The sequence below is a fragment of the Mobula hypostoma genome, chromosome 3, assembly GCF_963921235.1.
Source record: "Mobula hypostoma chromosome 3, sMobHyp1.1, whole genome shotgun sequence".
Classification (NCBI taxonomy): domain Eukaryota; kingdom Metazoa; phylum Chordata; class Chondrichthyes; order Myliobatiformes; family Myliobatidae; genus Mobula; species Mobula hypostoma.
In genome coordinates, this window is record NC_086099.1 from 106,651,685 (window position 1) to 106,677,804 (window position 26,120).

At 38.9% G+C, this 26,120-nt stretch overlaps 1 protein-coding gene across 5 annotated transcripts in view; it reads right to left on the bottom strand.

Moving 5' to 3' along the window:
- LOC134344184 (synaptopodin-2-like) overlaps positions 1-26,120 on the bottom strand; it is a 161,309-nt gene that overhangs the window by 25,156 nt on the left and 110,033 nt on the right. For 2 of the 5 annotated variants that reach the window (XM_063043562.1, XM_063043563.1), the window contains 3 exons: positions 18,806-18,957; positions 15,368-16,191; positions 11,718-13,879 (listed from right to left, as the gene is read on the bottom strand). In XM_063043562.1, the coding sequence (XP_062899632.1) occupies positions 11,718-13,879; positions 15,368-16,191; positions 18,806-18,957 (3,138 nt within the window). The remainder of the gene's footprint in view (positions 1-11,717; positions 13,880-15,367; positions 16,192-18,805; positions 18,958-26,120) is intronic. The other 3 variants (XM_063043566.1, XM_063043565.1, XM_063043564.1) reach the window with 3 other exon arrangements.

Below are 26,120 nucleotides of genomic sequence, written 5' to 3' on the forward strand. Positions count from 1 at the left end.
CAGGTCACCACACTCTTCTTGGCACTGGTACAACAGATGCCTTTTTGAATCAGATGGCAACCTTAATTATAACATGGGTATCTACCTAACGAAGTGAAAAATTGCTCAGGTCTATTTGAATCCAACCCAGACAATTATAAGCCCATTAGTCCCTCTCAGTCACCAGTAAATTTCTGGTAGCGATACAGAAGAGACTGTAGATGCTGGAATCTGGAGCAACAATCTACTGGTGGAACTCAGTAGGTCAAGCTGTATCTGTGGGAAGGAAGGAATGTCGATGTTACAGTTTCCTGGGATCATTGGGATAGTGCCATCAAGCTACACTTACTTAGCAACAGTCTTCTCACAGATTCTCAGTTTTGGTTCTGATAAAGTCATTCATCTTCTGAGTTCATTACAGCCATTGCCCAAATATGGAGAAAACAATCTGAACTCCAAGTATGGCACCAAGGAGCACTGGCTAAACTGGAGTCAGTGGGAATCAGGGGAAATCTCCAGATGGAATCATACTTAGCACAAAGGTAGATAGTTAAGATGGTTGGACATCAATTATCCCAGCACTGTTTTTTCCTTCAGGAATTCCTTAGGTACTGTTCTAAACCCAACCATCTTTAGATACTTCATCAATGATCCACCTACAAAAGTAAGATCAGAATCAGGGATATTCTGTATTGCAAAATGTTCAGCGGATAATGATGCAGTCCATAAACAAATTCAGCAAGACCTAGACAATATCTAAGCTTGAGCTGATAGGAGGCAAGTCACATTCACACAAGTGCTAGTCAGAGACAACATCCAGCTACAACCTCTTGATATTCAATGACTTTGCCTCAGACAACACCTTCCCATTACCTGGGGAGGTTACCATTGGCCAGAAACTGTGTGGCCATATACAATATAGCTACAAGAACATATCAAAGATTAAGAATAATTCATCTCCTATCTCTACAAAGCCTGTCTACCATTTACAAGGCTCAAATCAGAAGTACGAAGAAATATTAGAATCATATACTTCTACCCAGCATGAAAATAAGGCCTTCAGGCAATCTAGTCCATGTCAACCAGGATGCCCCATCCAAGCTAGTCCAATTTGCCAGCACTTGGCCCTTAACTTTCCAAGCCTTTTTAATCCAAGCATCTTTAACGGTTACTGTACCTACCTCATCCACTTACTCTAGCAGTTCATTGCACATAAGTACCACCTTTTGAGTAAAAAGTTGCCAGTCAAGTTCATATGTGCGGAGTACCAAGACTATATGAGATAGAGAAAAATCTGTAATTGCAATGACGAATTGTCATTTAATTTGCAATGTGTGGAGTATTTCAAATGTTCCTTACTTAACAAATGCTGAAACATTTATTTTTAATTGAGAGATAGATACAGCACGGCAACAGTCTCGTGCTGCCTGATTACACCTATGTGATCATACTCATTCATACACATTTGGAATGTAGGAGGAAGCTAGAGCACCCAGAAGAAACTGACATGGCCTCGGGGAGAATGTATAAGCTCTTTAAACAAAGCCGTGGAACTGAACCTGGAAGGCTGGTGCTGTGATAGCACCATGCTAACCATACCGCTCTTACACGTGTAAATAATATTGTTAATGGTCAACTATTACTTTCTGTCACAGTTAAATTTCCATGAAAAATTGAAACAATATACATTAAGACTATGATATTATGTTAAATATTCAGATATTACTCACTCACATATTTTCATGGATTTTCAGAAAGTGGATCATCTGCTGTTTCCTTTGCTATCTGGAGACAAGCAGATGTTCAGTGAATATCTGCTGCCACCAGTTGGTGGTGAGCCTGTATTAACCTTGTGGATGCAGAGAAGTGCTGCAGATTACTTATTAAATGTACTCGGTTGTCATGTTTTGACAAAAAAATCTTTGATTTAACATAATGGTTGCCTTTCCTGTATATATAGATATTTTAAATCTGGTGTTTTTGTTTGCATGTTATTTCTTGGATGAGGCCATTAAGTACAATTTAATCTTTCTACCACATTGTGAGCATTGTAATTGTTTGATGATTCCTGACAGAGTTCCCCATATGTCCTGATTGGTGATTTTCTCCCCAAAAAAAACTGAACCAGAAATACAACGAAGGTACTGTACTTGGTCCAGAAATTATGACAATTGATGGAAGCTGCATCAGTGAATGTGAGCAAATTGGCATGCTGGTTTGCATTAACAGGATAAATCATGAGGAGGGCTACAAATTAAAATGAGTATGAAATAATCAGTACTGGCTATTAACTATGCTTTGCAAATGTACCCTTAAGCATCCAGTGGACATTTAAAATAACAAAAGAATGCAGTTATCATGGAACAAAACTGGTAAAGCCAGCTTTTGCCTCAACCTGAAATGAAATGTTGTGCTTTTGCAAAACATTCTGCTTTCCTTCCTAACGCAAAATTCATATTAATAGTAAATGTCAGATATAAAATGACTTGATCCTGAGATTTTAGACTGATTGGACTATGAAACTGCTAATATTTAAACTCTATTATCATCCTAGCCAAAGTTACTAATATTTTTAATTAACCTTTTACAACTAAGTATTTATTTCAGAGTTCACATTAAGAATCTTTTATCTTCGTTTGTTACACCCAGATTATTTGATCTTTTAAAGTCTGAATTATGATTACAGAAGGTAATTTAAAAAGGCAGGGGCATTAAAAAAATCATTGGTGTGACTGTGTTTAAAAACTATTTCTTCTGTGTTGAAAGGTATGGAAATAATTTGTGCCACCTTTATTACTGGATGCCATGAAGTTAAAGTACTATCATGGACTAAATATCCTTAACACAAGAGAAATGAAAACAGCAACTGTACTTTAACACAAACTCAACATGAGATCATTGAAGATAAAATAAACTTTGACAGCATCAGCAAGGAAATTTATAACCTTCTCCTACATCAACAATAAAAGCCACCTAACCATCACCTACATTTAAACAAAGGGTTTCCAGCTGAAAGACGGCTAATTAGCAACTATTGTTTTCGTTTGAAAGTTCCTTATGCCCTTATTTTAATTAGTATTAAACTGTCTACTTTAAATAGATAAATACTGAACATCAACATATCAGAATGGGTTTCAGCTCAGTCAAAATAATGCAAAAAGATGTTGAAGTATTGCTGAATAAACCGACAGTATGTAACCTGCTAAGGTCCAGTATAGAAGGCAAGGGACATTTAACAACATTGTGTATAAGCAATATCATCATCACCCCTCAAATCATCCCATATTTAGCTGAATGAACTCAAAAAAATATATGTCTGAAGTAAAAAAGGAAAATGATTGGAGATATTAATGGGTCAGGCAGCATCTGTGGAAAGAGAAACAGATAATCTTTCAATTCTGAGAACATTCATTGAAATTGAAAAAGCTGTATATTTGACAATTAACTTGAGTTGAGCAAAGTAACTTCACAATAATTAGTAATTCCATACAAAGAAAATGAAGAATTGAATGCTTGCAAATAATTAAGTTCAGCTAATTTAAGTCGAAATTTGATTACAATGTACAAGCAGATCACATAGGTCCAACAAAACTTCCTGGGGCTTTTATCTTTTACTACAGTAGCAATTTAAACTCTGCTCCTATATAGTTATGACTCCCTTCCATTCAGACATCCAAGTGATTCTTGTCTCACTTCAATCACTTACTCCAGTAGGCCATTCTATATCCATATAAACCTCTGCATAATGAAGTTTATCTTACTCTTTATTCTAAATTCCTTATTAATCACATCAATATCATTTTAATTCTACTCAACTACTTTACACAGGTAGACCTTAGAAAGAAAGATTAAAGTAGTGTGGTGCAAAACATTTTCAGTAAGGCATTCCAGACATGTTAGGCTGTTGACCCATTGTGTTGAGCTTCATGGAATGCGCAAAGTACTCTTAAATGGTCAGTTTTTTTAAATAGGTTTGCACATTCGAGAGCTCACAAAGAAACAGAATTAACAATTCAAGTTGGAGTCCTCTTGGCTGTTCAGGGATTGAGTAAGAAGAAAATAATTGAACAAGCAGACTATCGGGCAAGCTGAGCTTCCCAAGTACAGAAGGGTAAATAACGCTGAATCTGGCCTCACCATTCAGTTCAAGGGCCATACTATCCTATGCACAGAACAATCTTACTTAACTAATTTCATTTCATGCTACATATGCCATTTAATATCACTGCTCAAGTCCAAGAATCTTTGTCTGTCATACAGATATAGGAGCCAGTATAAAAGCTCCAAAATACATCACTAATGTCCAAATCAGTTTTAGTGAATGATTTTGGTAAGGTTCAATTGCTCAGCATGCAGAAGCATTGTAGTGTATACTGTAGTAGATAAACATAAGAGATTCTGTGTTTAACTAGTGAACTGCAGTTCTGTGGGCAAAAACACCTGGTGATTGAGAGAGGTCAGAGGAGAATGGCCAGACTGGTTCAAGCTGAAAGGAAGGTGACAGTACCTCAATTAATCAAACATTACAACAGCAGTGGACAGAAGAGCACCTGTGAATACACAACAAGTCGAACTTGAAGTGGATGGACTGCAGCAGCAGAAGATCACAAGCATGCACTCATTTGACACTTCATTTGGTTCAAGAGGTACCTAATTAAATAGCCATTGAGTGTATGGTTCTCTCTCTGTACAGCTCCAACATTGTATTTAAATTTGCTGATGACAACAATGTTATTAGCCAAATCAAAGGTGGTGACAAATTGGTATTTAGGAGTAAGATTGAAAATCTGGTTGAATGGTGCCACAAAAACAACTCTCACTGAACGTCAGCAACATCGCAGACTACAAGAAGTCCTTGAGAAGGTCCTCATTAGTAGGTCAGAGGTAGAGAGGAGCAGTAGTTTTAAATTCCTAGGCACTAATATATCAGAGGATCTGTCCTGGGACACAAAGATGGCAGCTCTCCTTTCTTAGAAGTTTGCATTGATTTGGCATGTCACCAAAAGCTTTGACAAACATCTATAGAAGCACAGTCGAGAATATCTGAACTGAATGAGTCGTGTCCTGGTATGGAAACTGCAATGCCCAGGATCAGAAATGTCCACAGAAAGTCTGGGATACAGCCCAGTCCATCACACGCAAAGCCCTCCTCCCCACTGAGCACAATTGCATGGAGCACTGCACAAGAAAGTAGTGTCCATCGTCAATGATCATCCAGGCTACGCTCTCTTCTCACTACAACCATGAGGTAGGTGGTACAGAAACTTTAGGTTCCACACCACTAACTTCAGAAACTGTTATCAGGCTCCTGAACTGGCATGGACAACTTAACTCACCACAATTCAACCTATTTCAATTCATTTTCAAATAAGAGAAAATCTGCAGATGCTGGAAATCCAAGCGACACACATTAAATGCTGGAGGAACTCTGCAGGCCAGGCAGCATCTATGGAAAAAAGTACAGTCGATGTTTCATTTTCAAGGACTTTTTACATCTCGTATTCTCAATATTTTTTATTGCACAATTGGTCTTTTACAAATTGGTTGTTTGTCAGTCTTTGGTTATTAAGGTATTTCATAAACTCTATTGTATTTATTTTCATGTAAGAAAATGAATCTCAAAGTGGTATATGATAACATATACATACCTTGATAATGAATATTTCTATGACTACTGCTGGTCACATTAGACGGTGCCACAATTCTAGCTGCCCATGTCTACTACATTCTTCACCCGCATTTTCTCCTCTCATCACCTATCGAAGCTTTCATACACATTCAATGATCACTTTATTAGGCACATCTGTACACCTCCTTGTTAGTACAAATAACTAATCAGCCAATCATGTGACAGCAACTCATTTTATAAAAAAATCTGCAGACATGGTCAAGAGGTTCAGTTGTTGTTCAGACCAAACATCAGAATGGGGAAGAGATGTGATCTAAGTGATTTTGGAATGATTATTGGTGCCAGACAGCATGGTTTGAATAGTATGTCAGAAACTACTTTTTTCCTTGAGTTCGCATGCACAATAGGCTCTAGAGTTTACAGAGAATGGTGCGATAAACAAAAAATATATCAAGTGAGTGTCAGTTCTGTGGGGGGCAAAAATGCATTGTTTATGAGAGAGGTCTGAGGAGAGTGGACAGACTTGTTCAAGCTGACAGGAAGGTGACAGTAACTCAGATTACAACAGTGGTGTGCAGAAGAGCATCTCTGACTGCACAACATGTCAAGCCTTGAAGAGGATGGGTAACAGCAGCAGAAGACCACAACCACACACTCAGTGGCCACTTCATTATGTACAGGAGGTGCTTAAATGGCCAGTGAAACTAAGATTTGGCTGGGAATTTTATTTTTTACACCACAGTAGCATGATCATTATTTATTTGTACTCATTGGTGGGTAATTTATTTTAAACAATTGCAGTCCATGTGGTGAAAAGCACTATTCAACAATCTGTAATATTTTTAATAAAATTTGAGTGACATTCTGTGACATATTGTATGTTAGGAATCAGACCACACAGCCATTCATTGGGTATCTTCTTCTCTAAGAGCCAGATTGGATTTTACTACAATCTAATAATTTCATCAGCACTATTTCTGTTACTGTACTAACTTTTCAGTTTTATATCATTACTTAACGTGTGATTTGTGTTTGTTCCAGTTCTTTGGATTACTCGTCCAATAACATCACCACTATTCCCCCATGATAGAATGGAGATGCTACTACGTGGGGGTCTTGTCCAGATGTGGAGTGTTGTATTGCTGCTGCTTGTGGGTCCACTTGTCAAGTGTGCCCCTCCCATTCAGTGTTCATGTATTAATTATTCCCAAGGTTTCTTTACCAGGTATCAGGCCTTTCTTTAGTATTTCGAAGAGCTTGAAGCCTGTTCAATTCAGCTGTCTAGGAGAATGAGAAACCGGGTTGGTGAAAATAACAGTAGATCCAGTTCCTGCAAAAATTGGACGCAGACCATTCTACATTTAGAAGTTGTGCACATCAACAATTCTGCCCAAAGAAATGATTACGTTAGAAAGGTAACTGCTAGACAAATAACCTATGTTCTTTTTATTATTATTACCTCCTCGTTTTTGTACGTTATACCCATTTTATGAATGCTAAACCCAGTTCCATAATTGTAGTCCTATTTATATACATTTTCTCTCCTAAGTTATGTGTATCTGAAGATCAAATCTCTCCATTTCTTTACTCTTTTTGGAGCCTTAACTTTTACTCTTTATACCTTTCATTCTTGTCCTAAGTATTCCAGTTCAAATGACTATCATGAGATATTGACTGGCTAAGAAGGCAGTCAATGGATTATTAGGTTAATTTTAAACCTGTTATAGGTTAAAACATATGACAATAAGTTGCCAGCCTACTGTATATTACACACTTCCTGACTTTTATTCCCATCAGTGTCAAATTCTTTTTATACTCATAAATATCAGTGGACTGTGGGAAATTCCAAGAAAGGTTTATCAGTGTTATTTAAAGGACACATATATTCAAAATGGTAATAGAAGAAAATTTGAGTTAGTTTAAACTTCCACAAGAACTACTTTCTTTGTGTGTTAAATACTGGAAGGAAGATCTGAGGGACTGAAATATGTCAGATCAGTTAAGATCTGGGGTAAATCTGCCCGGTTTTCATGCTATTTGTGCTACATCTGAAATTGAAGTCAGATAAGCACACAGGGGAGAAGGGAAATGCTGCATTTGCAATTGAACGTGAACAAGTCTTCTGCCCGCCCTCCTTTTAAAACGCTAGTATTCAGCACATGCCTGGGAGTAGGTTAAGATATGAAATTTACCAGTGCAAAATCAGTAAAAATTAATAAAACTTGAATAAAAATAAGAAAGGGTTTGCTGTGACCAGACTGTCATTGCACGTTTTATAATGATTATATTCTACAGCAGCTTTACACTATGGATCGGTCATGAAATCTGCATTAGACAATAACAGGATGATTTATATTGCTCCTCATCATCATTGACATGAAGGGAACTGACATTAGGTGAGATGAAAAGGGATGCTCAAATTGTTATCACTTTGTACACAATTGTACGAAGTTAACATTGAGCTTCAATGACTTGTATGCTGAAGCAGTATTTTGAAGTGTTTGTGTCCTGTGTCATTTCCTGGTTTCTATATAATTGAACATTAAAAAAAAATCACAAGAGTTCTCTTTGAAAACGTACTGCAGATCCATATTAAAGTCACTCTGTATGCTTGGGTGACTCAAGCTATTTAGACCTCAGTAGGGTTCCCAGGTCCTAGAATAATCCTGGCAGTAAATAGTTCACATCACATCATTGGATTTGCATTTCAGAACAGTCCACTGCCATTAAAAGCATTTAATTGCACCCGGTTTCCTGGCTTAGCCATTGGTAGATTGTATGGGAGTGCTACAGAAGGAAACAGATATCAAATAAAATGGACCACAGTCACACTGCAACATGAGGAGAGTAAAAATGAATATGTTAAAAATACAAGATGAATACAGTCACAGAAGGAGGAAATTAGTGTATAAGCAGTAATTGTTTGTTTCAAGTAACTCATCATATCATTCCTTGTTCTTTCTAATCATATTGAGATTTTTGGTTTTATGCAGACTCTTGACATGTGAAATATTTAACTTTCATGCTTTACAGCTGTACTGCTGTAGATGTGTGTGTGGGAGCTACTTGAATGAAAATTTCTTGTTCAATATTTGTCACAAAAGCAATGTTTTCCTGGTCACAGTTTATTTCCCCATCATTCCCCGATGAAGTTAGTGACTACTTTTTTGAAAAGAAAAATAAATTGATTGAAAGTTTTTCTATTTTAATCCCAAATGGCTATTTTGATACATTCTGCATTTATGTTAGCTAACGGTAGTTCCTAACATATACTGTAGATACATATGAGGAATATCAGCACCAGCAATCACCAAAAAGGGTTCAATTGCAGCTGCTGTCTTGAAGGAGTTGTGACCATGTGGGTTTCTTCCAGGTGCCATGGTTTCCTCCCATATTCCAAAGATATGTGGTTAGGGTTAGAGTTAGAGAGTTGTGGATGTCTTAGCACCAGAAGTGTGGAGACACTTGCAGCCTGCCCCCAGCACAATTCTCAGACTGTGTTGATCATTGATGCAAACAACACCTCTCACTGTATGTTTCGATGTTTTGATGTACATGTGACAAATACAGCTAATCTTTAATCTTTACCGAGGGCTAGTATAATCTTTCTAGTTCATAATATTAAGAGAAATAGAGCTTAATTATACTTGCAGTATAGAGTCATGAAGTTGTAGAACTTAGAAATGGTCTGCCCAACCCACCACATCCATGCCAACCTTTTTTCCCCTCATCTACACCAACCTACTTTCATGCATTTGTTGTAAATGTGACATTGATATTGTGCTGGATTTCCTTTAAATCTCTTTCTTTTTGCCTTAAACCTATGCCTTCTTGTTTTTGATACCCTTACCATGAGAAAACGATTAAGACCAACTATGCTCTCTTTGCTTCTTGTAGTTTTACATCAGCATCCTCTATCAGTGCTCGTCATTCCAGTGAAACAAACCCAGCCTATCCAATCTCTCCACATATCTAAGGTCTTCCAACCCAAACAACATCCTAGTGAAACCTGTCTGCACTTTCTCCACGGCAACCACATCTTTTCTACAACATGGCAACCACAACTCAGAGAGTCACAGTGCAACACAGCACAGATACAGGCTCTTTAATCCAACCAGTCTATGCCAACCATGGTGACCACTCATCTTCTCACAATTTTTTGCAGACAGTCTTCTATGTACTTATCCAAGAGCTTCTTAATTGAGTGTCATACCTGCCTCAAACACTTCCTCTGGCAGGTTGTTCCATATATACTCACTATCCTCCGTGAAAAAATTGCCCCAAGATCTCTTTTGAATCTTTCCTCCAATCATGCTAAATCTATCCCTAGTTCTGGACCCTCCTGTCCTAGGACTGCTTTAGAAGTAAAGCTCTCTCAAATAATTAGTAAATAGAAATTAAATCACAGATCAAAAGTTCCTTCTACAATTAATAACAGAAATCTTTTCAAATTAATGGAGAGATATAATGGTTTGTAATCACTTTTTGAATAGATTTTGATCACAGAGATGTGATTTATTTCTCTTGACAGCATTAATAAGGCTTCCTGTTTTTCCATACACAGAGATCAATTGTAACTAGATACTGAATTCATTTTGAGTGACTTTGACAAGACCCAGCTGTCAACTGATATCAGTAGTTGGCCGTGCTGACAATTCATCAGCAGGAGAATGCGAAAGGATATGCTGCAGCCAGTTTATAATTCCCATTGCAATCTCCATGCCAGCATCTGGGATTATTTATAAAGTCCTGCCCAGTGGTCATCATAATTTGCTATCTCTTCCTCCCGTTGTGTGGTTGCTTATGTTTGTGTTTCTTTCCGTGAAGCCAAAGGCTTGCCAGTGAGTGCAAAGAGAAAAAAAGAATTGAAAGTAAATGAACTTATAAACACAAAATAGGCATTTTAATAGTAAGGTAGAGAAGAATACAAGCACATGACAGAAGGAAATAATACTGAGAAATTAAAGTCACAAGACATGAGGTTATAGGTACTGTTCATCGATAAGAAAATTCGATAAGTAATTGGATGTATAAATTGCTATGGAATTAAAACCAAAATATGTGATGTTTTTCTTTGCCAAGATAAAGGAAAGACTTTTAATTGAGTTTCACAATTTACACTAATATTTACTTAGATTATACCATAACCTTTTAATTTGTAACTTATAAAAACAGCAGAACTGAACACAGATAAAATAAGACAAAAGATTATAGGGAAATGCACATTGAAACCAAAATGAAATCTTAGAGCAGAAAAGTGAGGTGCATTAATTGAACTAATGTTCTAAAGCATTCATGATATGACAAGCGATCTAATCAGATTAGTACTAAGCGGAATTCATTCAATCCTTACACATTGTGCATACTAAGAAAAATACCTTGTCAAAAGTTACACCTGAAACTGGCTGTATGGTCCACAGCTCTTTAGTTATTTTCAAGAAAGTTTCAGTTGTTGCAGTGGGAACCCCAGCATATGCAAAGGAGACCAGCAATACTGTCCCAGTATCCTATCACCAACCAATGTCCACTTTCCCAAATGCATTTTGTTCCCTACCGATTGCCATAGAAATAATCAACTCATGTAGTTAAAAGTTTCTTCATCAAAATTGATCCACATGCTTCATTTCATTCTTCCTTTCTTATTCTTTCACTTGACTCTGAAGATTTTTCATTAGGTACATAGACTTGCCCAAGACCTATTATGTGGAAACTTCACTTCGTCACTCATCTCTCCTTTTACATTATGCCGCCATTGCTTTTAAGGCATTCTATTTCTGGACTGGAATTACAGGTATTTTCTCTCTACCTCTTCACTTGAAAGGAAGATAGTTACCAACAAAAGGAGTTAGGATTACTTATATTCAGTTTAGAAGAAAAAAAAAGGAATATTTTAAGCATCCTACTGCTTAGACTGCCCCCAGAACAGCAGGAATTAAAACAAGTTTTAGTAAATTATCTATTAGGTGGCGGAAAAGAATGTAGTAGTTCTTTAAACTGCCAATAGCTTCAGTTCTACCTTAGAGCAAAATAAAATATAAATACCACAAAGAAAAACTAATGTTGTCTTGCAACAATCAGATCACTCAACTATCGTGGGGGGTTTCCACACCTGTGCTGTAACTCCAGTTTTCCTTGCCGAAAACTTGGGTCTTGGTGCCATAGCAACTGAGAGAGCTGAAGATTCTTGCTTTGTGTATGACGTGTAACTGGGAAGCACAAAGACATTCCTCCCAAAAGAATGGGTATGCTCTTCATCAGCAGAAGCTGTACTAGATGGTCCTGTTGGCACAGATGAGACACTCTTAGAGACAGGATAAGTAGCATTAATTGGTTGAAGTGGGACAGTATCAGACTTTAAAGGCTGCACAGAAGGTGGTGAGCTGGTGGTTAGAGGTGTCATAGCATCAGCAGTGGAGGAAAAAGTGAACAAAGATGCACTAATTTGATATGGCTGGTGCTTCATGACATCCAGAGCATTGAGAGGTTTTTTTGCAGATTTACCTTTAGCATCTTTATTTAACTTAGATGAAGATGCAGATTGTGCTTGTGCTTTCAAAATACCAGGAGGATAAGATGGAGTGTGGATAGGATTGTAAGCCAAAGGGGGAGGTGCTCTTATATTAGATGAATATTTCCAAGATGCTGGCAAAGAAGGGGTAGGGGATGAAGCTCGTGCTTGTCTGGCCTTGACTGTTGATGAATCTACTATGAACTTCTCCATTCGAGACTGCCTTCTTGCAAATAATTGTGCTCCTTTACCTTTCAAAGCTGGCATTTCATAAGCTGGACCCATACCACCAGCTGGTGCAGAGTTTGCTATGGGAGTTGTGGGAGGTGTTTTCGAAGCATGGGAATGCGCTGATGTTACTGATCGGGATCTTGCAGAAGAAGTGAACTGGTTAGCAACACCTTGGGGTTGGTGCCATGTATTACCAGGTTGAAATGATTGTGACTTTACTGGCGAATGATTAGTACTTTCAGAAGGTTTGACTGGAGCTTGAACATGGGTTACGTCTGCAGATGATAACGGAGATAACATTGGGGTTGCCCCAGAGGGAGGGCTCTTAACAGATGGCTTTGGTGCAACTGGTGGAGGTGTCTTCTGCTTTACAGTAGGGGTCTGTAAAAAATTTGAGGCTTCTGCACCTAAACTGAGATAATCTTCTTCAGGTCCTGACTCAAAACCTCCACCAGGCTGATCTATTCCTCTACGTCTGTCTGTCTTACCTTTGACCATGGAAACCAGTTCTGGATTTGGAGCTACCTTAGGGCGGTCAATAAATGTGAACATTGGTTTTGTGGTGTTCCGCTTCCTTGCATCTTGTAGAATACCTGTTCTTATGGCAGGCACACAGATCCTCTCATCCCTTGAGGCTATTTGCTCGCCTGCAATTCCTGTTGGAGACCATATAGCTGGTTGAGCACTGGTAGCCAAAGGAGGAGAAGCCACGCGATATATGTTGTCAGCTGATGCCGAAGAGTATGCCAGTGGTGGCGGTACATCTGACAGGGAGCTTGTCACCTTCATTGTGGGAGAGAAAGGAGCTGCAGCTCGGTTGGACACACCAGGGAATGGAGTAGCTGTTCTATTTGTCGCCCCGACTCTGTTATCTTCACGGGCCTTCAAATTCTGGACAACCATTTCAGATCTCCCTCTGATTCCTTTAACATTATCAATTCCATGTAACTTGTTTATATCAATATAATTTTCAGTGGTATGATTTTGAATGGCTATTGATGAGTTAAAACTGCTTTTAGTGGGCTGGTAATAATTTTCTGCTTTAACAGATTGAGCAGAGGCAACTTCAGATGCACCTGCTCTCCTCATTTCTTCTTGCTCAGCTGTGTACTGATCAATCCTCTGCCTTCTCTTGGCAAACAGTAAGGCTCCTTTGCCCTTGCTCTCTGGCAGCCTCTGCATTTCCTCCACAATCTTCTCCTTCTTCTCAACTTCCACGAGACCTGTGTCCCAATCGAATGTCACAACCTGCGCTGAGTTGACATCAGCACAAAAGTCTTCATCAAGATCAGAGTCACTGGTTGGTACCAAAGTGAATTCTATGGAGTCCTCTTGATCGTCGTCTGGATCAAACTCCCCAGTACCGTAGCTGACCAAAGTGTACTTTTTTGCCCTCTGGCGACGCTTCTTAAACATTAACGCCCCCTTGGAGCTGGGAGTTGGAGTTGCTGTCAAGAGCAAGGCAATGCTTTTACACTTTGATTTAGCTTCCTTAACCTGTTTTTCTGACAGGCTTTCACTTCGACGAATTTCTGTTGGAAACAAATCAAACACGTTTTCAAAATTATGTTATGAATAACACTTGAAATAAAGAAACACTACTCCACCATTTAAATTTCTTTTTTGTCTGTTAGAGCTACAGAAAAGTGAGGACAGTGTAACTGTGGATCTTAAGAGGAAAGTAAATATTCTGGTACAAGTTAATTTCTTAGCAAAATCATATATCATCATTTTAAAGGATTTTGAATTATGATCATGCAGAGAGTTAAAAAATAGTTTGTACCTCTTGAATACCTCAGAGAATACTGTTAATTATACATATAAATCTGAATTTTAATTTTTTCTAGTGGGTAGCATAATATGGAATATTAATAAATGGAAATATACATTAAACCTAAATTATAGCAAGACTTACATTGCATCAATTTATAATATGCTTTAAATATAGGTATTAAGTATAAAAAATGGCCTGCATGAAAACATTTCCTTTTAAAGGGTGGTCAATCTGTAAAATTAAGAAAGAATTTGTTGTGTTTATAGTATATGTATATAGTTATGCATATAGATAAGTGTACTATACATTGTTTGAATTTCATCAAAAATACTTTTACTGCTTACTTCTTGAAGCTATTTGAGATCATCCCATTTTTAAATGCGTTACAAACCACATTGTACCACAAATAAATTAGAAAATTATAAAACTTGGCAATTACTTCAAAGAGCTACTTTTAGTTTCACTTGTTAATACTTTAAACCATGGGTGGATTCACTTAAAGTGCCTATAATCTTTTGCTTCTTAACAGAAGACTAATCCAGAAATGCCTAACTAATGCACTAAAGCTCAAGTGGAAAATAATTAAACATAATAAACCACTGGTCAGTTAACTCTAGATCATAAGCCTAAACATCATACAAAATCTTACTCAGAATGACTTGAAAGTGTTCCAAATTCCTAAGCAAACCGTTACAGGAGCCATACAATACCTTAATAGGCTGTCAACGAAAACAGTTACCCTTTTAACCTGTCCCATGCACTTACCAAGTGAGTCCTGGAACTTTTACAAATGAAACTACTGTGAATATGTAGTACCTATCAGCGATAAGAATCCTTGAATTATAAATTACGGCTAGTGTGGCTATATTTGTACTCAATAAGAAATACTGAAAGCATCACTTAGTAATCATTAAAACTAACCCAAATGAAACTAAGTTAAAAAAATCTTAATATCCTTACAGCATCGAAGGTTAGCCTCCTGAATACAAGACAGACAAAAATCTGAGTTCACTTTTCACTGAGCAAAGATTTGCTATTTCAAGGGATCAGATAACTCCCTAGATTGCAACTGCTTGTGTCTGTCAAACTCAGTTCTGCAAGCATCATCAGTCTGCAGCTTGGATCTGTTGCTATTTAATGCCACAAGGAACACATAGTACATCGTCTTCTTAGAACTTATTAGGGAAATATGATTATCAGAACAAAATTCCCTTTTGTACAAATTTACTAGGACAATTGTACTCACTGGCTTGCCTGGCTCGGTGCTTGTGGGTTCTTGCCAAATCCTTTCCAGAGTGTGTCTCTGATCCGTGCTCTGTTCCCTCTGATGAAATTCCAATGATGAAGGGAGGCGTGCTATGGGTTTTTGACCATGCCTCTTCAGCCTGGGAGTCAGCACAACCACTGCCAACTTCAGAGGTGGTGGCCTCTCTTCCACTATGCTCTCTGTCAGAGGAATCCAGAAACAGCTCCACCCTGGACTGATAGGAATCCCCTTGCAGCTCACTAGCAACCAGCTTGACCTTTTTATCAGTCTTGCTCTGGAGTGCTGTGGTAGCAGAGGCTTGCTGGACTGCTGCATTTTCATCTGACTCTGACGCTGCTAATTCAATGCTCTTGATACTCTTTTGGAGCACAGTTTGATCCACGGTTGCAGATCTGATTTTCTCCACTCCACTCACAGTGATAGCAGCTGTCTCTGGGCCACCAAGCTTACCTTGATTAAGGGACAACTGGAATTCCACCATGGCTGACGGTTGAGTTCCTCTCTGCTCTGTATAGCCAGTATCTTGCAGCAATAATTCTCCAGAGTTGTCACATTCTTTCAAAAACAATCTTGAGCTACTCTGCTTCGCTTTTTCTTCTTTCTTCCCCGAAATGTCTGTGTCACTTTCTGTCTCTCCATAATAAGCCTCATCCTGAGACTCAGAGATGTAGAGTTCAAAAGGAAGGCCCTGCTTGCACGATGGTTGGCTGCTGGTGATTTGTAGTATAGTTTCTACTGTTTCTCCACTTCCTGTTTCTTTATTTACTGTGTACTCTGGTTGATCAGCTTTCTCACTGATGGATCTAAAGGGATTTCCATAAAAACCCCACAACAATTAGAAACATAAAAGTCTTTATTCTTTCACCAAGATTCTAGGATTTATTATCTATAGTAGCTTCATGTTTATCATTACCCTTTGTTGCTTCTATTTTTACATGCAATAGATGGAACAAATATTGTAGCAGAAATAAACTTTGGGGTGGAGTGGCAATTTGAATTCGATCGGTAATTTCTAAAATGCACACTGAGAAGGAATTACAATCTTTACAGCCCAGCTGCAAGTTGAAATGTCCTGTACCATGATACCATTGACAACATTTCTGGTCATTTTTTGATACGGATGTTTAAACATACTGATTTTTGAGCTACTGAGTCTTTGCTTTCATCATTAGTGAATTCTCAAATTCTTTGTGACTAAACCAAAATCAAACCTGAACTTTTAAAGTTTTGGAATCTCTCTTCACTTCGGAAATTCACAATTAGGTCATAGTTGAACTTTACACTTCGCAGCAATGTATGGTCAACGTGTGTAATGTTTTTAGCTGAGAATGTATCATGTAATCATAAGGGATTGCATTTAGACCAATGACACAGAAAGTAAGAGCACCAATCAGCAGATGTCTGTACAAACTATCAAGTAACAGGACTCTAATCTAATTACCTAAATATACATAGACAATATAGAAACTAGGGGTTAAAATTGCAGCAATGAAGCACTAGTGAGTCAGGCATTCAAAATGATGAAAGGCTCTGGAAATTGTCATTCAGATTTAGAGCCATTTTTATCAGCCCAGATGAAATTAATTAAACTTTAAAGAAAATGAAAGCAATCAACAAGTCAGTTAAATTGTAAATACAGTATCAAAAGGTCAAAGCTATATCGCTCACATAGTAGTATAACTGCAATTTATTTTTTGTAGATATTTTGATTGCATGTAGGCACTGTTGCCTTCTATTTACTGTCTGTTGGGGAGCTTTATGGAGTTATGTGAATACAGCAGAATTAATTTAAACAAGAACCAGGCCTCAGTTCTTATTGTAAATATAAATAAGTTCAGGAAGCTTGCAATTAGCCTTCAGTTTTTTTTCCAAACTGCTGCTTGCAATTTACAGTTAAAAGTACAGGCTGCTTCACAGACCAAGAGTTTGCATATTGAAGACCTAAACATTAAGACAATGGGTCTGTCTTAATTGGCTTGTATCACACCAGGCAACATGGCTGGATATTAGCATCATTGTGAATCGCGTAGAAACTGGCAGACCAGATGGATGTTGTCACTTAGCATTTCAAACATGGTCACAGGTATAGGCAATCAACAGTCTTTGTGTAGTCAGAGCAGTCCTGACAGCATTGATTTTGGGTGTCTGTGGCTCCCTGTCATCAAGAGGTTATAGAATATTTGTGTTAATTAGTTTCTCCCAAAGGTGTTCGGACCTTCAGAGGTGTCTTATTAGTTGCAATGCGCTTCCACTACATATCTCAATGAATCATTTGTCAACCCAGAATACTGAAGTAAACAATATCATTGCAACTATAGAATTTGTATTGAACCACTTGCTATTGCCTTTGATCTTAAGGGTATAAGAATGTGATGTAATTTTTGAGTTTGGGAGCCTCTACCAAGAATGTCTCCAGAATTATGCCTATTAGTTGTGCTGAGTAAAGACTTCTATCTCACCAGCTTCAGTGTTTCTTCGGTGACTTCGATCAGTCACAACACTCTACATGCTACATAAATAGGAACTATGTTCTGCATTAGCCTCCAATATGCCAATAAACTAATTTTATGGAGGTAGCACAAGCAGAACTTCAAATACACCCTGAAATATTTAATTCAGTATTTCTACAGCAATGAGAGCACTCCCAATATTGACAACTTTTATCTCTACAAGCACATCTCAAAATTGCAATATGGATGTATCCATTTTGCTCAGCCTCCTTTTTAGCTGTACGTCATGGCTCCCAAACTGCCATGTGGCTGTCTCGAGCCAAGAAGGTAGAATGATCTTCCCCACAAATTATTTCACCACTGTAAATGCAACCTTATAAAAGGCTGCCAGGAAGTGTAATCTGAGCCAGATAAGCTGAATGATGCTATTTCTTCCCCGTCCAGGAATGGAACGTTTAGGATCAACCTGGTTCTCCACCTAGTGGCCTAGATATATAGTGAGAAGTTGACATAATCCTGCAAAGAGTGATTCATAGATTGAGATACATTATATTCCTATGCTTCTGTTTGGGAACATAGATTTTATCTCCATCTTTTGCCTGTTATTTAGAAGAGTTTGTAAAAAAAATATGAGATTAGTGTAAATGGGTGTTCGTCCAGTGTGAGATCAGTGGGCCGACAGAGCTCTTCTGTGTTCTATGACTCTGTGAGTCTATAAATAACCTTTTCAATGTTAGATTGAAGGGTAAAGCATGGTTACTTTCCTTAAGGAAAGTGCATAATGATGTTAATGACATTCAAAACTAATCCAACCAGTGCTTTGCTCGTGGGCCAGTTAGGTTACTAACACCATGTTCTGTTTGCTGTTTGCTGTTTGCTGTAATATAAAGTCTTGTCCTGGTACTGCAAAATATGAATAATAAAATGCTAACAAGATGCATTCATTTATATAAAAAAGTAACTCTACCTTTTAATGAGTATTTGCAGGGTATCACTGGACCCATCAATCAGCTGCATGACTTCTGAATGGGTTAATTCTGAACAAGGCCTACTGTTGATTGAAATGAGTTCATCTCCTTCACACAATCCAGCTTTGCAGGCTTTGCTCTTTTTCCGCACCTGGAATCAGGACAGATACACACAAAGCTAAATCTAATTGGAAAACCTTCCATGTTAATGTCGTCTTGGAATCAAAGCTCTGAATATCCATTAAAGATAACTCTTCACAGTTGCAGTCAAACTTAATTAATTTTTTAAATGTCATTTGTATTATAGATTTGTTTTAATGACTCACAGTAAGTCGTAGATTTTAAGGATTATCACTTTATAGGATACCATGTAATTTGGCACTGTGTTCAACTCACAGGTATAATCATACGAGAGTCCTAAAGTAATACAGCATTGATACAGGCCTTTCAACCATCATCTCAAAACCAGCCATCAAACACTGGTATCTGTTCATCCCATTCACCTCTAGTCTTCTGTTAGCATAGCCTTTTTCTGTAGGGCACCCAAGATAACAAGCAGGTTCTGTTTTCACAGACATCCATCATCTGATTTTGCCCAAAGTCAGAAACTACAGTCACTTAATATGGAAACAATGCCTTCTTTGTATAGTAATGAACAACATCAGAAGCACAAGGACCAACAAGAAAGAAGAATTACTGAAAGGGGAGAGGGGGAGATGGGGAGAGGGAAAAAGAAAGAGAAAGAAAGAAAAAGAAAGAAAACTAGTTCTATCATTTTTAAGAGATGGTCTGAATGCACTTTCTAAGCCTTAGAATGTCACAGCACATTAAATAATATACTCATTTCTTAGGTTCCCATCAGTCACATGGAAAATATGCAGCATTTGCTTAACTTTGTTACTTATAATTTGATTTGACATCAGAAAAGAAAGTACATGATCATACGGCTGAAATTTCCACAGGAGCTCTTCTGACTTCTCAACTTCATAGTAGCTTTAATAGATGATGACAAACCCCAAAAATGGATCTAATTATCATTTCTTCATCACAGATGTTGATTCTGGGAGTTTATTGTGAGATCAGAATTACAGGAATTATATCAAAGTATTAAAGGTTATTGAAGAACCATAGTTTCTCATACATGATAGCTAATTACTTTAGAAAGTCTTTAATGATGCTATTGCTATATTCGCCACTTTTTTTGCACAATTAGTTTATCTTTTCTTGGCATTCGCATTTTATTAATATATTGTCATTCAGAGTCTTCTCCAACCAGAAGCCATGGATGAACAAGGAGATCCACAATCTGCTAAGAGCCAGATCAGAATCATTCAGGCCTGATGACAAGTAAGGTAGAAGGGTTCCAGGAGAGATCTCTAGAAAGGCATCACACAAGCAAAGTGGCAATTCCAGACTAAACCTGAACCAATGAAGCATGCAACTGTGTCTGGGTTTGTATGCTCTTACAAAGTGAAATCAAGTGAAAATTTGTCAGCTCCATCATACGTACAGCTTCCATCGTATTCTAGACATCTTTGAGGATCGTTGCCTCAAAAAGGTGGTGCCCATCATTAAGAACCCCCAGCACCCAGGACATGCCCTTTTCTCACTATTACCATCAGGAAGGAGGTACTGAAGCCTGAAGGCACACTCAGCGACTCAGTAAAACTTCCCCTCTGCCATCCAATTTCTGAATGGGCATTGAAACCATGCACACTACCTCACTACTTTTTTTTATTTCTGTTTTTGCATTACTTGTTTAATTTAACCTTTTCATATACTTACTGGAACTCACAGTTTTTCACTATATTATCATCATGTAGTGCATTGTACCACTGCAAAGTTAACAAATTTCACAAAACATGCCAGTGATATTAAACCTGATTCTGATTCTGTTGAGGAAGCAGAGGATCTGCAGAACGGCTTGGGCAGATTGGAAGAACGGAAAAAGAAGTGGCAGACAGAATATAGTGTAGGGAAATGCATGGTCATGCACTTTGATAGAAGGAATAAAAGTGAAGACTATTTTCCAAACAGGGAGAAAATTTTAAAAAATCAGAGGTACAAAGGGACTTGGGAGTCCTTGAGCAGGATTCCTTAAAGGTTAACTGCAGGTTGAGTCAGTGGTTAGGAAAGCAAATGCAATGTTAGCACTCATTTTGGGAGGACTAGAGAACAAGAGCAAGGATGTGACATACATCAAAGTTGCTGGTGAACGCAGCAGGCCAAGCAGCATCTATAGGAAGAGGCGCAGTCGACGTTTCAGGCCGAGACCCTTCGTCAGGACTAACTGAAGGAAGAGTGAGTAAGGGATTTGAAAGCTGGAGGGGGAGGGGGAGATGCAAAATGATAGGAGAAGACAGGAGGGGGAGGGATAGAGCCGAGAGCTGGACAGGTGATAGGCAAAAGGGGATACAAGAGGATCATGGGACAGGAGGCCTAGGGAGAAAGACGGGGGGGGGGTGACCCAGAGGATGGGCAAGAGGTATATTCAGAGGGACAGAGGGAGAAAAAGGAGAGTGAGAGAAAGAATGTGTGCATAAAAATGAGTAACAGCTGGGGTACGAGGGGGAGGTGGGGCCTAGCGGAAGTTAGAGAAGTCAATGTTCATGCCATCAGGTTGGAGGCTACCCAGACGGAATATAAGGTGTTGTTCCTCCAACCTGAGTGTGGCTTCATCTTTACAGTAGAGGAGGCCGTGGATAGACATGTCAGAATGGGAATGGGATGTGGAATTAAAATGTGTGGCCACTGGGAGATCCTGCTTTCTCTGGCGGACAGAGCGTAGATGTTCAGCAAGGCGGTCTCCCAGTCTGCTGCTTGGCCTGCTGCGTTCACCAGCAACTTTGATGTATGTTGGTTGAATTTCCAGCATCTGCAGAATTCCTGTTGTTTGCAAGGATGTGATGCTGAGGCTTTAAAGGGCATTGGTCAGAATGCACTTGGAGTCTTGTGAGCAGTTTTGGGCCCCTTATCAAAGAAAAAAAGGTGCTGTCCTTGGAGAAAATCCAGAGGAGGTTCACGAAAATGATTCTGCGAATGAAAGGGTTAATGTATGAGGAACATTTGATGGCCATGGGCCTGTACTTGATAGAGTTGTTAGAAGGATGAGGAGGGTGAGGAATCTCATTGAAACCTATCTAATATTGAAAGGCCTAGGCAGAGTGGATGTGGAGAAGATGTTTCCTACAGTGGGTGAGTCTAGGACCAGCGGGCAACATCTCAGAATAGAGGGACAACCATTAAGAACAGAGATGAGGATGAATTTCTTTAGCCAGAGGGTGGTGAATCTGTGGAATTCATTGCCACAGATGTCTGCAGAGGCCAAGTCACTGGGTATACAGGTTCCCCCCACTTTACGAACGTTTGCTTTACGCCACTTCGCTTTTACGAAAGACCTAAATTAGTACCTGCTCTTGCTAACCGAAAGAGGATTTTCACTTTTACGAAAAAAGACACCCACTTTAAACTTGTGTTTACCCGAGAAAGACTACCATGACCATGAAGCCTCGTGCGGGCGGATGTGTGCACATGCGTGTACGTGCCAATTTTTTTCTACAAATCGGTTTTGGCTAAATCTTTCGGATTCTGTTAAGTGAAACTACACTGTACATACATTATTTGTACTTTATATAGGTTGTGTATTTATCATATCATTCCTGCTTTTACTATCAGTCAGTGGGTGCTGTCCCAAATCTGGGGTTGGTGGCTATGCACCTCCATCTTCTTCGATCCTTGCACCGAGTGCAGCCTCTCCTCCAGCTTGTTCTCGCTGGCTGCCTTGGCACCACCCCCGCCGAACTCGAGCCCGAGGCCATGTTAGCTTCCAGCCGCGGCCACTTCTTCGAGCTCGGCCCTTCCTTAGGCAGAGGCCTTGGGCAGGTCCAGGTTCACGGTGCAGCGCCCAAGTTCATCATGTCTCTTGTAACTAGGTGCATAGCATACGATTCATAGATACATGGTGAGGCCTTAATCTCTTCCACGGAAGATGGCCGTTGGCTCACAAGGAGCTCATCTGCCCTTTGTCTGGTCTTGCTTTTCAGTCCTGCTGGGTGTCCTCACACCCTCCTCACTAGACTAAGTCCGGTGGGGGAGCTGGCCAAGTCACCGACCATCTGGCCACGGTCCCTGGATTTTACTATATGTTAGTGTTATTTTAGGTTTTATGTGCTATTTGGTATGATTTGGTAGGTTATTTTTTGGGTCTGGGAACACTCAAACATTTTTCCCATATAAACTAATGGTAATCGCTTCTTTGCTTTACACCATTTCGGATTACGAACGGTTTCATAGGAAAGCTTTGCCTTCAGATAGCGGGGGAAACCTGTATTTCAAGTGGAGGTCGATAGGTTCTCACTTAATCAGGACGTCAAAGATTATGGGGAGAAGGCAGCGGAAATGGGCTGACAGGGATAATAAATCCACTGTGATGGAATGGCTGAGCAGATTCAATGGGCCAAGTGGCCTAAATCTGTTCCTATGTCTTATGGTCTTACAAGTTTTCTCCATTCATAACGAGGATAACAATCACAAAATCATCAGCTCTAATTTGGCACCAGCCATCTTCATATGAAAGCAAGGAGGGGGCAAGGAAAGGCAATGTGAAATTTTGTATTGCATCCAGCCTATTTTTGTTTCACAAGTGTATTCATATTTTTCTTATTTTGACCTTCCATACAGCAGGTGTGATAATATGATCCTGGTAGTGTACTGCTCCATCCTCTGTTGCTTAGATTCCTATCCATCTCTCATTTCCATGTTACCAAAACCCACCCCATCTTCCCCAGCAAAATGAATTTAAAATATTTAATCACAAAATGTAAATGCTTCCAAGGCAATACCTCATCCACTTGCTGCAACCTTTTCCTATCCATTATCTTCTGCCATCATTTCCCATTCCCATTCCTGTGCAAACCAAAGACATTTTCATTGCTATTTCAGCTTGTATCTTACTTTTAGCTCTTGTCATCAAAATTCTTAGAAATATCTTGGTGATATGACTCATTAAACTTATGGTCCTGTGTAATTCACATTCTATTGCTCCAGGTTTCTTAGGAAGAGTGATAAATACTGATTTTTTCATCTCTTCTGGTATTATTCCAGTCTCATAAATGTCATTGATTAAATCAGTAAGTATTTCAATTCCATAATCTTCAAGGGTGATAATTTGTTCTATTACTAATTCATCAGGACCTGCTGCCTTTCCTTTCTTCATCTTATTTATTGCATTACAAACTTCAGATTTTAAAATACTTGGACCGTCAATGTTTTTCTTAATTTCTGGTTTTTCACCTCAATCGTCTTCAAACAATTCCTGAATATACTCAGTCCATCTGCTCATAATCTCATCTTTTTCCATGACAATGGTACCGTCCTTTGCTTTCAAACATCCACCTGAAGAACAGAGGAGCTTTTTACCAGTGATATTCTTGATTTGTTGATGTAAACTTTTTGGATCAGTAATAGGGATTCTTTCTATTTGCTCACATTCCTGCTTTAACCATTCTCCTTTGGCTTTTTGACAAACTTTTTTATCTGAGGATTTATATTCTATAGGATTTGCAACGATTATACCAGTGCCCAAGAAGAGCAGGGTGAACTGCCTTAACAACTATCGTCCAGTAACACTCACACCTACAGGGATGAACTGCTCCGAGAGGTTGGTTATGTCTGGAATCAACTCCTGCTTCAGCAAGGACCTGAACCTCTGCAATTTTCCTAGTGGCACAATAGGTCTACATGCCATCTCATTGGCTCCTCATGTGACCTTGAATCATCTGGACGATACTAATACTTATGTCAGGCTGCTGTTTATTGCCTGAGCTCAGTGTTTCCAACACAATTGCTCCTACAGGAAATCCTCCAAAACCTGGACCTCTGCAACTAGATCCTCAGCTTCCTCATTGAAGACCATAGTCTGTGCAGATCAGAAATAACAGCTCCATCTCACTGATAGTCAACACTGGCAGACCTCAAGGATGTGTGCTTAGCCCGCTGCTCTAACCTCTTTACACCCAGAACTCTGAGGCTAGGCACAGCTCAAACACCATCTATAAATTTGTTAATGACACATCTATTGTTGGCAGAGTTTCTGATGGTGATGAGAAGGCACACAGGAATGAGATATACCAGCTAGTTGAGTAGCGTCGCAGCAGCAACCTTGCAGTCAACCTCAGAGAGACCAAAGAACTGATTGTGTATTTCAGAAAGGGTAAGACAAGGGAACACACACCAGTCCTCAGTGAGGGATCAGAACTGGAAAGGGTGAGCAGCTTCAAGTTCCTGGGTATCAACATTTCTAAGGATCTATATATCGATGTAGTTACAAAAAAGGCACAACAGCAGCTATATTTTACAAGGAGTTTGAGTTGATTTGGTACATCACCAAAGACACTTGCAAATTTCTACAGATGTACCGTGGAGAGCATCCTAACTGTTTGCATCACCATCTGGTATGGGGGGAGGGGGGTTGAAATAAACTGCAGAAAATTATGAACTCAACTAGCCTCCCCAGCTTCTATGACATCAAGGAGTGATGCCTCAAAAGGCAGCATCCATCATTAAGGACCCCCATCACCCAGGACATGCCCTCTTCTTGTTGCTACCATCAGGGAGGAGATACTTAAGGCACATACTCAATGATTCAGGAACAGCTTCTTTCCCCCTGTCATCAGATTTCTGAATGGACATTCAACCCATGAACACTATCTCACTACATTTTTGCACTATTTAGCTAATTTAAGTTTTTAATTTATTTGTGTGTATATATAGTTCTCACTGTCCTTTTCATGTTCTCCTCTATTATATAAACTTACTGTTCTCTGCCAATAGAAGCCTATTTAAAAATCCATCTTATGACCAAATATTTCACCACTTCTTTTTAATTCCCAACAAAAACTCAGATTTATTTTATCTGCAGATTGTTATTTTTTTCACATTAAAACTCCTACTATATATTTTGACAATTATTTGGAAATTCTGGTGCACTCAAATGGGAGTTAGGCAGGTGTGATAATAAGGTGACAGTAGCTATTTTGATGATGAGTTTCTCAATGCAAGTTTTAGTGGGCTGTGTTTACTGGAAAGCTAGCTGTAGACACATTCAGAACTTGTGATCAGATGGTAAGGTAGATTTATGCAGATAAGGGAGGAGTTGGGCAAATAATAAATGAAAAGAGGATGTTGGAATTTGAAGGAATATTGAGGAATCCACATCTCCTCTTGGAAATGATCAAAACCCTGTATTTATATTTATCTTTTCATGGCCTTAATCATCCTAAACCTCTGTTTACATATTATGAACAGAAAAGGCAC